A 12130-nucleotide genomic window follows, 5' to 3' on the forward strand; every position below is an offset into this window, starting at 1 on the left:
TCTGCTCTCTAACCTTACAGGTGACCCTGTCTGAACCTGCTGTTTTGCCCAGTGCCTCCAAATTCCAGTCTGAACCAGTGGAAGGCCGGAAGGTCAGCAAAGTCATCAAGACCACTGTGGTGCAGGGAGAGAGAACGGAGAAACACCTGGGGGATGCTAGCTTAGCCACTGATCTCCCGTCAGCCAAAGAGGACTTTGAAGAGGTAAATCACCATTTAAATGAAATATTAAACCATGTGTCACAACATACCTGGGGACAAATTCTACCCTATTGAAAGTTCTGTTGGTGGAGCTTCAGACTCAACTGAGGAGTATCAACCTCTGTTGTTACACCCAGATGTGTTCTAAAAGGTTTAGTATATATGGTGTGTGTGGAAGCCAACATTACAGACTTAGGTGGGAAACTTAAGATTCTAAAAAAAACCCTTGGAGGATTTAAGAAGATTTGATTGAAATCCTGGGTGTGGTTACTATTAAAGTTCATTCCTGTGTGACCACACAGGGAGCTAATTTTAGGAATTGATACAGATACATTGCCTATAGGGAAGCTGGGGAAGAACTGCTCCCAAGGGCATGGAGCAACAGCACAAGGGGGGATGCTTTAAACTGGAGAAGGGGAGATTCAGGTTGGGTGTTAGGAAAAAGCTCTTCACTCTGAGGGTGGTGGGTCACTGGCCCAGGGTGCCCAGAGAGGTGGTGGAGGCCCCATCCCTGGAGACATCCAAGGTCAGGCTTGCTGGGGCTCTGAGCGACCTGCTGTAGTGAAGATGTCCCTGCTCACTGCAGGGTGGAACTAGATGCTCTTTAAAGGTCCCTTCTATGATCCTATGATTCTAAGTCTACTCTATGGGTAAGTTGATGCATTTATCCTTAAAAGGAAGAAATAGGTACCCAGCTAATTAGCACCATTCCTGAGGTTTTTGCTTGTTCTGATCAGTTCAGACATTTCAGTAATAGAAAAGCAATGTTGAATTGATGGAGCTTTTTCTGTAAGGAACTGGGAGTGCTTCACTCAATCCATTTTATTGTCCCTTTAAATAACCCATGTTTCAGTAAAATTAAAATGTCCTATACAAGCAACTGTGACTACTCTGCACATCTGAGGAATGTTTGAAGGAATGCAGATGGCAGGTAGGTGCTTCTCTTATCTGACTAATTCATCGTTTTCTCACCATGCAGCTTCAGTAATATAAAGCACTGATGTATGAGGAGCGATTACCTTCTGTTGTAGGGTTTGGTGTTTTGTTTTAATTTGAAGTTTATGTTTTAATTTAAGGCTTTGAGCTATACAGGGAACCAAATGAAAGTCCAGCTCCCTGCTTTAGTGGAGAAAGAAATAATGAAAAAGGATGGATCCATTATTAAAAGGTTTGGCTTGGCATGTCAGCGAACTGCTACAGAAAAGGATTAACAAACTCATAATAAAATAGTGGATTTAAGTGAGTGAGGTGACACCACTGGCAACATCTAAAGCTTTATCTGCAGTGATACTAAAGATTGCTACTAACACACTGTGATGGGGATCTACACACTGGGATGGTCTACACTCACTTGGAAAGACTTGGTCAGTGGGGTCGTGGTGGATTTACCCAGGCCGGCAGCCAAGCACTGCGCAGCTGCTCCCTAACCTTCCTGTTCCTGACTCCTCCTGTTGTCTCCTAAGAAAACTCACAGCCTGAATGAAGACAGTTTAATAATCAAAGGAAAGAGGGGAAGAACAACCAAGGAAGCGATGCAAAGGCAGCCCCACTCACTGCCTCCCACAAGCACCCTGATACCCAGCCAGTCACTCAGCAATCGCCACCTTGGGCAACATAACCTCTGGCCCGCTCCTCAGCTTCTTCCTCTACCCCCACTTCCATTGCTGGGCGTGGTTCTGTATCGTAGGGAATATCCCTTGGGCCAGTTCGGGCCAGCTCTCCCAGATGAAGGAAGTTAACTGCAGCCCCCCAACCAAAGGGGTATCGCTGCTGAGCTTTTTCCCCAGGCAGCGATACGGGAATAACCGTGCCCTGGTCAGGCCCCACCTGGAGTGTTGTGTCCAGTTCTGGGCTCCCTGGGACAAAACAGACAGGGATCTCCTGGACAGAGCCCAGCAGAGGGTACGGAGGGGATGAAGGGCCTGGAGCATCTCCCCTGCGAGGAAAGGCTGAGTGACCTGGGGCTGTTCAGCCTGGAGAGAAGCAGCCTGAGAGGGGATCTGATCAATGGGTATCAGTAGCTGAAGGGTGGGACACAGGGGACATGGGCAGCCTCTGCTCAGTGTCTGTGGAGACAGGACAAGGCACGATGGGCTCAAGTTGGAGCACAGGGAGTTCCCCACCAATCTGGGGAAGAACTTCTTCCCAGTGAGGGTGAGGGAGCCCTGGGACAGGCTGCCCAGGGGGTGTGAAGTCTCCTTCTCTGGAGAGATTCCAGCCCTGTCTGGACACTGACCTGTGTGGCCTGTCCTAGTGACCCTGCTTGGGCAGGGAGTTGGACTCAATGGGCTCTGGAGGTCCCTTCTGACCCCTATGACTCTGTGACTCTGTGATCTGGAAGGGATTTGGTGAGGTTTGAGGTTCTGACTAGCAGAGCAAGATGGTTGCAGTGAGGTGAGGAAGCTTTAATAGGATAGTTGAGGGTTACCACAAAGGTGGGTTTCCTGGCTGTTGGAAGTCAGACTTGCTCAGAAGGATGTGTTCAGTACAGGAGACAGGAAGGCCTTGTGTGAATTTCAACATAACATGGCATGCTGGTGTGATACAGCATGGGTTTTTGCCCAGCATCTGAAACTGTATGCTTGATCTGCATGCGTACAGAGACGGGCTGCTGGTGGTTTACACTGTGGGAGCCTGTGTTGTATTCAGAATGTGTAACGGCTACCTGACCTCATGTTATTTTAGATGAAAAAAAGCCTTAAGGTCATGGCTGAAAAGGAGCATTTTTTTAAAAAAAAACCACCAAACCTTTAGGAGCTGTGGGCTCTTTGAGACAGTTCTCTCATTTCCTTTGTTTCAGGACGACACTGAGTAAAGCCAGCACGGAGAAGAGGACTGTGATGAAGGATCGGTACGGGAAACGCGTTCACATAGAAGAGCTGGAAGACACACCAGAAGCACTACCGCAGGATGACCTCCAACATGACCTCCAGCAGCTGCTTAGACACTTCTGCAGAGAGGACTGGAAAGAGGAGGCGAAGTGAGAAGCTGCCACCCCTCAACACCACCGTGTAACCATCCATCCCGTATGCAGCATTCATCTTATCTAGGCGTAGACATTATTACCTACACAATCCCTGGAAGACACTGCCATTTCTACTTGTGTAGATGTGGTGAATTCATTTTTTCCCTGCCCCACATTTCCTTTTGGGTTTCTGTTACGGTTTTTGTTACCCTGTAAGCTAATTTGTGACCAAAGATAGCATCCTTCATCCGGGATGATTTATCCACCCAATCGTCATCTTTGTGCTGTACTGGGAACCTTGTCAGCATCGCCACTTCTTGCTGTTCCTTCGCTTCTGCAGTAGCTTCATGGAACCGCATTTGTCAAGCCAGCTTCATCAGCGGACCTCTTTGAGTGACTGTGTACACGCGTCGTGAGGGAAAGGGAGCTAACGTGCAAACTGTATATAGCAAGAGTATTTGGACTTAGGAGACTGCAGAGAACACACTGCCTACGACTACAATTAGCATCAAGGATTGCAAGGTCTACTGACACTGCGGAACAGCGATTAACAAAGTAATGTTAACATAATCCACTGCAGACTGAGGAGGAAGCACTGCGGAATCTACTGCATTCATAAGACTTCCAGTTTATTATAGTTAAAGGCTCTAAGAGTCAGGCTAGAAACCTGGAAATGCAGCTGTTCTTGAGAAGTAACAGCTGACCGTGGCCACTAGTGCTTCTGAGACCTCCAGCAGCCACTTAAAAATTTCCAGAAAAAAAATTTTAAAAAGTAAATTAAAAAAAGTTAATAATAAATAAATACCCAATTAGGTAACCAACTTGCTAGCAGCTATATCTATGGCACATTTGCATACGGTATTAAAATCTTCTAGATCTGGACATGTGGCAGGGTGTATTAAACAATTATAACTACAGTAGTTTCCTGTTTTCATCACTGCTTAGCAAACCACACTGTCGTCTTGGTGGTACTTCCTGCTGGCCACTGCATTGTAGATAACTATGGGAGAAAGACTTACCCACTGTACAAGGAGAATAAGTAATTCACCATGTTTTATCAAGATTGCCTCTCATCCGATACATGCATGTGGCATTTGAAGGTCAAAGCCAAACCCTCCTGTAACCATGTCAGCTTGTTGGCCCTCTTAGCACTGAGCGAGCAGTTTCTATCTCCCAACCAAGCGTTTTTTAGCAGAGAAAGCGCTCACAAACCTTGAAAGCCAGTTTATCTTCCTCTTTTGTTATCTGTATCTATATAAAATATATATATTTCTAAACCAACCCTTGGAAAAACCATGATAGTGTGTCTGCACTTTGATTTTCACTAAAGGGAAAGAGAAATCTGACGTTTTGGGGTGTTCTATACCTTAATAACCAATGGAGGGAGCTCTAGAGTGGTTTAGCATGCATAATACGCACACACTAAAAGGTTTTTTAAACAGCTGTTCGATTTTTTTGATAGTACACTCAAACCCAAGAGTAAACCAAATCCTCTCCTCTAGGAGTAAGATTTTTTTCCCAAGCTTATCCAGTGATTGTAGGCTTGTTTGGGTTGGGGTTTTTTTTTAATGACTCACTCAGTGCTCAGAACAAGGACACTTCCTCATTAAGGTAACAACGCCAAGAGCATGTAAAAAACACTTTGGGAGTTCTGGTTTCCCGCAGGACAAACAGCCAGAGGTGCCATGCTAACACTTTTTTTTCTTTCTTTTTTTTTTGGCAGGCAAGTAAAAAAAAAAAAAAACCACACAAAACCAAAATAATAAAACCAACAAACTGCACCAAATTTAAAAAAAAAAAAAAAAAAGTGTTTTGGCAGCCAAACCCAGCAAGACCCATGATGAAAGAAATTTCATCGTGGCTTTCTTACCATCAAAGACAGCACAGGATGATCTTCAAGGATGGGGCTCTAAAGAAATGCATTTCTGTTGTGTTATTTGCGGTGCAGATGATGTTCTGTGTAACAACATAATGGTTATTCACCTCTTATTTTGATTTTTTGCTGTGTTATCAAAGAACTTGAATACTGTGAGAAGAAGTGAATTTTAAGTTGACGAATCAGCATCTTGTTCCCATGGTGATAACACTAATTGAATATATCTATGAGGGCATGTATTAGTTAAAAATTAAAAAAAAACCACAACACTTAACAATACATAGCTGCAATGTGTACAATTGCTGATTTAACTAAATAAAAATGTACAAGTGTTAAATGTAGACATAGTGGCTTGCAAGCTCTCTGTTACTGCCAGTGCAGCATGAAAAGGAACCGCACCTTCCTGAGCAATCGCAATTCCTGTGTGTCCAGCTCCCGAAGATATAATTTATTTTTATCTTCAGGTCTGCTATTCGGCACTGACTGTGCGTGTCATTCTGTCGTGACAGTCGGCATTTTCTTTAAATTCCTGGTTGCAGTTTCTCAGGGGCTGTCTAGCCATGTTTTCCAATTGCTGCAGTCATGGTGGTGTTCCCCTTCAGGAATGGCCAGGCTGTTGATCCCAGTCAATTGCTTTTTCAGTGCCTGCTCCTGGGAGTCTCAGCCAGAGGAAAGATGGGGAAGGAAAATGTGGGGTGATTCAGAGAATGATGAAGGTTGGAAAAGACCTTGAAAATCACAGAACCTCCTGAGCTGGCAGGGACCCATCAGGCCCATGGAGCCCAACTCCTGGCTCCACACAGCCCAGCCCAGTCAGAGGTGGCACTGAGGGCATCGTCCAGGCGCTTCTTGCCCTCAGCCCAGCTCGGGGCTGGGACCCCTTCCCTGGGGAGCCTGTGCCAGCGCCCGACCCCCCTCTCAGCACAGAACCTCTTCCTGACACCCAGCCTGACCCTCCCCTGACAGCTTCACGCTGTTCCCTGGGGTTCTGTCCCTGGTCCCCAAAGAGAGGAGAGAGATCGGCGCTGCCCCTTCGCTCCCCTCGGCTGGCAGCCACAGACCCCATGAGGTCTCCCCTCAGCCTCCTCTTCTCCAGGCTGGACAAACCCAGGGCCTTCAGCCTCTCCTCACAGCTTCCAAGCCATGTTCTAGGCCAACAAGGAAAGATGGCTGGGTGGCCAAGGGACTACTTCTGTCTTGCCTTCGGGCAAGACAATGAGCACAACAGAGAAGTTATTTGTCCCTCCTGGTTTTTAGAAGCCTGAACAGAAATACCGGAATTTTATCCCTGGTTTGGAGAGGACACAGAGAAAGCGTTACCTTGGAGACAACTGATTGACCCAGGACGGGAGGAGGAAGTGCAGGAGGCGCCTGCGCGGGGCGGGGTCGGGCAGATTCGCACCTCGGCGCCCCCCCCCCCCCCCCTCCCCAGCTTCTGGCTTCGCTCGTTGTCTCGCGGTGGCGCAGCCTGCGGTTCTGGTGCGCAGCGGATGTGCTGGACTCCCTGGCGGGGTCTGGGTGAGGTGCGGAACGCTCAGCCGGGAGCGTGGGGATCGGCACGTGAGGAAGGGGCTGCCGCCGAGCCGGCTTCCGGAGCCGGGGCAGGGAAAAAGTGCCGGCGCTTGGGCGGCCGCGGAGGGGGATGAGGAGCCGCCGGGTTTGGGGCGCCGGTGAATAAGGCCCCGAGGGCCGGACTCCGGCACTCCCGTTGTCGTCGTCCGCGGTCCCCCGGGACGGGGCTCGCTCCGCGGGTCCCCCTGCTCGGTGTGCGGGCCCGGAGCCGAGTGGCGCGGCCCGAGCTGGGCGTTCCACGGTGCTGAGAACGGAGCCCGGCGGCCGGGAAAGAGACCCCCGGGGCCGGAGTGGGGAGCGAGTCTCGTGCCTTTGGGCTTCTGGTCAGCTGCTTCTGAGCTCAAAGCCAGGGGCCGGGTTGGCCGTGGCTGCGGCGGGAGGGGTGGGGGAGTGTTTCGGGTGCATGGGTACCTGGCGGGGGGGGGGGGGGGGGGCAGTGTTTCGGCTCCAGCCACAGCCAGTATTCAGCTTCAGCTCCGTCGTGTCCCCGCTCCAGCTCTGAAGTCTCAGCTCCAGCCCTACGTCTAGATTTTATCCTTGAGTGCTTCCAGCTCATTTCTGAACCCCACGGCATCTACTGTAGCCCCAGCCCTCGGGCCTCCTTCCCGGGCACGGAGCTCTGTAGGGTGGCACGACCAGGGTCCGGGAGCAGCCGCTCTGAGCCCGGGTGAGGGACGCCGAGGTCTGCGGAGCCCCGGGGCGGCTGTGTGTCCTGGGCTGTGAGACTGGGTATATCGAGGCCAGGTGGGTGGTGGCTGTGGGCTCCACTGAGCTTCCCCAAGTTCCTGCCCTGAGTGATTTCAGCTCCTTTCTGAACCCCACACCAATAATTGCAGCGCCAGCCCCGCACCCCAAGTGATTTCAGCTCCTTTCCCACACTAACAACATTTACTCCAGGTCTCTGGTTTTTATTCCCAGCCCTGCAGTCTTTATTCCAGCCCCAGGTTTGGTGTTTTGGCTCCAGCCACAGTCGGTATTCAGCTCCAGCCCTGCAGCTGTGATTGCAGCTCCAGCTCTGTGAGGTCTCAGCTCCAACCCTATGTCTGAATTTTATCCTTGAGTGAGTTCAGCTCCTTTCCAAACCCCACAGCGTTTATTTCAGCCCTGACCCCAGAGTCTTTATTCCAGCCCCAGTTCCATGTTCAGCTCTGGCATGTCCCAGCTCCAGCCCCACAGCCACGATTTCAGCTCCTTTCTACCTGGTTGCACCAACAACCTTTATTCTAGCTCTGTGGCTTTTATTTCCAGCCCCAGTGTCTTTATTCCTGTTGCAAGGGATTCTAGCTCCTTTCTGAACCCCACAGCAAGAATTTCAGCCCCAGCCCCGCAGTCTTGATTCCAGCTCCAGCCCCGAGTGATTTCAGCTCCTTTCTGAATCCCATAGTCTTTAGTCCCAACCCCAATGTCTTTATTCTGGCCCCAAGTGATTACAGCTCCTTTCCCACACCAACAACTTTTATTCCAGGTCGGTGGTTTTTTTTATTCCAGCCCTGCAGTTTTTATTCCAGCCCCAGATTTGGTGTTTCGGCTTCAGCTCCATTGTGTCCCAGCTCCAGCCCCACAGCCATGATTTCAGCTCTTTGCCCACACCAACTGCGTTTATTCCAGCCCTACAGTTTTTATTTCCAGCCCCAGTGTCTTTTTTCCGTCCCCAAGTGGTTCCAGCTCCTTTTCGAGCCCCACACTACTGCTCCCCCCTTTCTTCCAGCCCCCTCACCTCCAACCCCCTGTTTATTCCAGCCCTACCGACTTTACTTCAGCTCGGTGTTGTTTCAGCTCCAGCCCTGTGGTGTCTATCTCAGCTCCAGCTCTACGTCTTCCCTCTGCCTCTGCCTTCTTCTGGCAGCACCGGGGGCTGTTGACAGGGCTGTAAATCAGTCACTGTCATCGCTCACAGCCCTCCAGCCCTGCTGCCGCGGTCCCCAGAAGTGTTGGCCCCCCCGCCTCAGCCTCAGCTGCCGATGCAGGCCTGTGTCCTGCACTTCGGTGACCACTGTGTCTGGAGCTCCACCTGCGGTGAGGATTCCACAGCCCTGACACCCCCCCAAGCCCCTGACAGCAGCAGCAGTTGGGGAGGGGGAACACCTGCTGGGCTTCCAGTGCCCCCACCCCAAAGGCCGGTGCTGAGCCTCAGCTCCCCCGCCCCTCTTCTGCCCCGTTTCAGGCCAACACACAGCACTTTAATACTTTGGGGGGCTGAAGGCACCCCCGGAGCTGCTGCTCCAGCTTTTGGGGGAATGGGGGCCGGGGGGGGAGGGGGGCACCCACCCCAGGGCCTGGGAGTGCTTGGGAAACGGGGGCACCTCCCGCGGGGCTTGGCCAGCCCCGGCACAGACTTTAATTCACTTCACTGCTTTCACTGTGTCTTTGAGCCATCGGGGCACACCGCGGGTTTCACAGTCACAACTATATTGGCGTGACGAGTCGGTATTTAACGCTCTGAGATCCAGCTCACGGCAACACCCGCGGCTTACCGAGCCCGGCCCCTCACGTCTCGCGCCTGTAGCGCTCAGCGACGTGAGTGGGAAGCGGCTCCTAGGACAGGATAGGACCCCGCTGCCGCACACCCCGCGGTACACAGCTCTCCGGGCCAAACCCCCACCCCAGATCCCTCCCAGTACGCGAGTCCCTCAGCGGCCGGCGCTGAACCGCCCCATTCCCGGCGCGACTCACCAGCGCTCCAAAGCCACCTGCCCAGCATCACCCGTCGTCGGGTCGCGGGGCCCCGCCGCCACTTTTGAAGCATCTGGCCACGCCCACTGGCGCCTGCCCGCCTATCGCCGCCGCTCCAATCTTCCGTCCTGGCCCAATCACGTCATTCCTTTTCAATCCGGTCCCCGCTCCCCGCCGTCTCCTCTCCGCCCAACCTCCGCCTGTCGTTTCAATCCGGCCTGCACCGTCTCCGCTCAGACCGATCCCAGCTCGCCCTTTCAGTTCGACTGTGCCCAATCCCGCCCGGCTCCGCGCTGTCCCAGAGCTGGGACCGACACGGCCCGAGAGGCTCAGGGTGGCGGAGCCTCCGTGCTCCCTCTCCTGTCGGGGTCCTGCAACCCCGCCCGCCCTCAGGGAGTTGTGCCGGGTTCCGGGGCGGGGGTCCCGGGCAGCTATGGGGCGGGGCCGGGCGGAAGCGGCCAGGAGCCGGAAGGAGAGTGGGTAAGGGGCGAGCTCTTTCCAGTGCCGAGCTCAGTCCTCGCCCGGGCTCTCTCCTATGGAGCAGTCGGGAGCCACCGTGCTGCGGTTCCGGGTTCTGGGCTGGAGGAGCCGGACCCCGCGGGGCCCCGAGCCCCGGCCCGAGCGGTCCCAGCTCCGCGGGTCTCCGGGAAGGGCCCAGGCAAGCCCTGGCTCCCTCACGGGCGCGGAGCCGGAGTGGTGCGGAGCGACGAGGACCCGGGAGCGGCCGCCCTGAGCCCAGGTGAGGGAAGCCATGGGGGGAGGTGCCGAGCGAGGGAGGACCGGGGGCGCCCCGGGCCGGGCAGCCCCTGCCTCGGGGCCTCGTTGGGACCGGTCCGAGGTGCAGGAGGCTCCTGCAGCTCCTGCACCTCGGGCCAGCTCCACCTCCAGCCCATGGTGTCGACTCAGGCTTTTGTGCTTCTCCTGCCTGGTCGCAGCTCAGTCCCGGACTCTGCAGGCCCCAGGTAAGTGACACTGGTTGCCAGATGAGCTTTCCCACTCCCTCTCTTTCCTCTGTAAACATTGTTTTTTTTGGAAGTGCCGAGCCTGCTTAGCACAGTGTTTGTTCTGCAGGTTTCAGCTTGCATTTTGCCGCTGCTCACAGACTCATTCCTGCAGCTCCGGCCCCTGCACACTCCAGAGAAGAGACACTCCTGCTCCTTCCAGCCCTGGAGACTCCTGACCAGCTGCAGCTGAGGACACCCCAGGTCCTGCACGCTCCAAGGAAGATGTGTTCCTGCTCCAGCCCACCCTGATGGACGCTCGGCTCTGCACACACACACCGCCCCCCCCCCCCAGGGGCTCTCAGTTCCAACTGAGCTGCTCTGCAGCTGAGGTTGTACATCAAGCACCGCCATCCCTCCCACAGCCCCCCTCTGAATAAAGCAGTGGTGCCCCTGTTTCACACAGAGACTATCTCAGATACTGAGTAAGTATAGCCTGGTGCATGCCAGCGTCCTACACTTCTGGGGTAAAAGCAACCAGACACCTCCCCACATCCGGTGAGAGTCCCGCAGCCCTGACTCCCACTCCCTCCCCAGCCTCTTCCCACCCACCCTCACTCCCTCCCCAGCCCCTGCTACCAGCAGCAGCAGCAACAACGTTTGGGGAGGGGGAACAGCTGGCTGGGTCTCCTGTTCCCCCTCCCCAAAGGCTGGTGCTGAGACCCATTCCCCCACTGCCCCCCAGCTGGTTTCAGGCCTAAACCCACAGCACGCCATGGTTGAGCCGAGGCCTGAAAACACAGCATTTCTAGTCTTTGGCGGGGGGTCAAGCTGCCAAACCCTGAGACTGAGCTGTTTGGCTTTGCAGCCCCAAACACAGCACTCAATCCTCACCTTGGGGGGGCTGGAGACACCCCTGAGGCTGCTGCTCCAGATAGTTATGTGAAGGGAAAGGGTGAGGGAAACCGCCCAGGGCCCTGGAGTGCTTGGGAACTGGGGGGACTCCTCCCACAGGGAGGAACCAGCCCTGGGGCACCTGAGGCAACATCCCCCCACCCACACCCGGGGAAAGCTTTATTGCACTTGCTTAGACTCCACACCGCCACAATTCTCCTTGTGCCTTCGATTACAACAGCACAATGTAATAATAACGGGGTTAGCAGCATTTTCTTTTCTATCTTTATTTAACCACCATTTCCCACCCCAGCCCACCCGGGAGCCGAAACCGGGACACCGCAGCTCGGCCGCATCCCGACCCGGGTGCGGCTGCGATCCCGCTCGGGAACCGAACCGCCCACACGCCCCAGGCAGCCGCAGGTGTCACCGCCTCCACTCTCCCCATGGATAACGGGACCCGCTGGGCTCCGCGCCGGCCTCCAGGGCTGCGCCCGCCAGACCAAAGCGGGGAGAAGCCGGCGGGACGGGGCTCAGCTCCGCTCGGCCCAGGGGACCGGAGCGGCTACTCTATCCCGAACTCGCCTTCCGCCCGGCACTGCCGGGCTCTCGCCCTCGGCTCCGGAACACACCGCGAAAAGAGGCTCCGGGCCGCTCATGCACACGGGGCTCGCGGCCTGTGAGCGCCGCCCCAGTCCCAGCGCACCCGGCCCGGCTCACTGGCGCTCCGGCTGCGACAGTCCCAGCACAGCTCCCCACGAGCGCCACTGCGCACACTCACCCTCCAGGCTCCGGTCCCGAGACACAACCTGGCCTCACCCATCCCACCCCAACCACGCGCGCCGAGCTGTCCTCTATCCGGTCCGACCTAGCCCCGTCCGTCCCATCGCCCCGCCCAGAGGCTTCAACTCTGCCCAATCGCGTCTTGTCCTTTCAATTCAGGCCCCGCCCCCCCCCTCGAGCTCCACGTCCTGTCCTCTCCTGTCCCCCGGAGGACGCGATCCCGCCG

General features: G+C 54.7%; 1 protein-coding gene across 1 annotated transcript in view; it reads left to right on the forward strand.

Annotated features, from left to right (window-relative positions):
• Window positions 1-5320, forward strand: part of ANK2 (ankyrin 2) — a gene marked incomplete at its 5' end in the record, with an annotated part of 222690 nt that extends 217370 nt beyond the window's left edge. The window contains 3 exons of the mRNA XM_084263021.1: window positions 21-203; window positions 1277-1368; window positions 3001-5320. Coding sequence (XP_084119147.1) covers window positions 21-203; window positions 1277-1368; window positions 3001-3184 — 459 coding nt within the window. The 3' untranslated portion in view covers window positions 3185-5320. The remainder of the gene's footprint in view (window positions 1-20; window positions 204-1276; window positions 1369-3000) is intronic.
• Between the last annotated feature and the right edge of the window lie 6810 nt (window positions 5321-12130).

The sequence above is a fragment of the Gallinula chloropus genome (genome assembly GCF_964237585.1).
Source record: "Gallinula chloropus genome assembly, chromosome: 4".
Lineage (NCBI taxonomy): Eukaryota > Metazoa > Chordata > Aves > Gruiformes > Rallidae > Gallinula > Gallinula chloropus.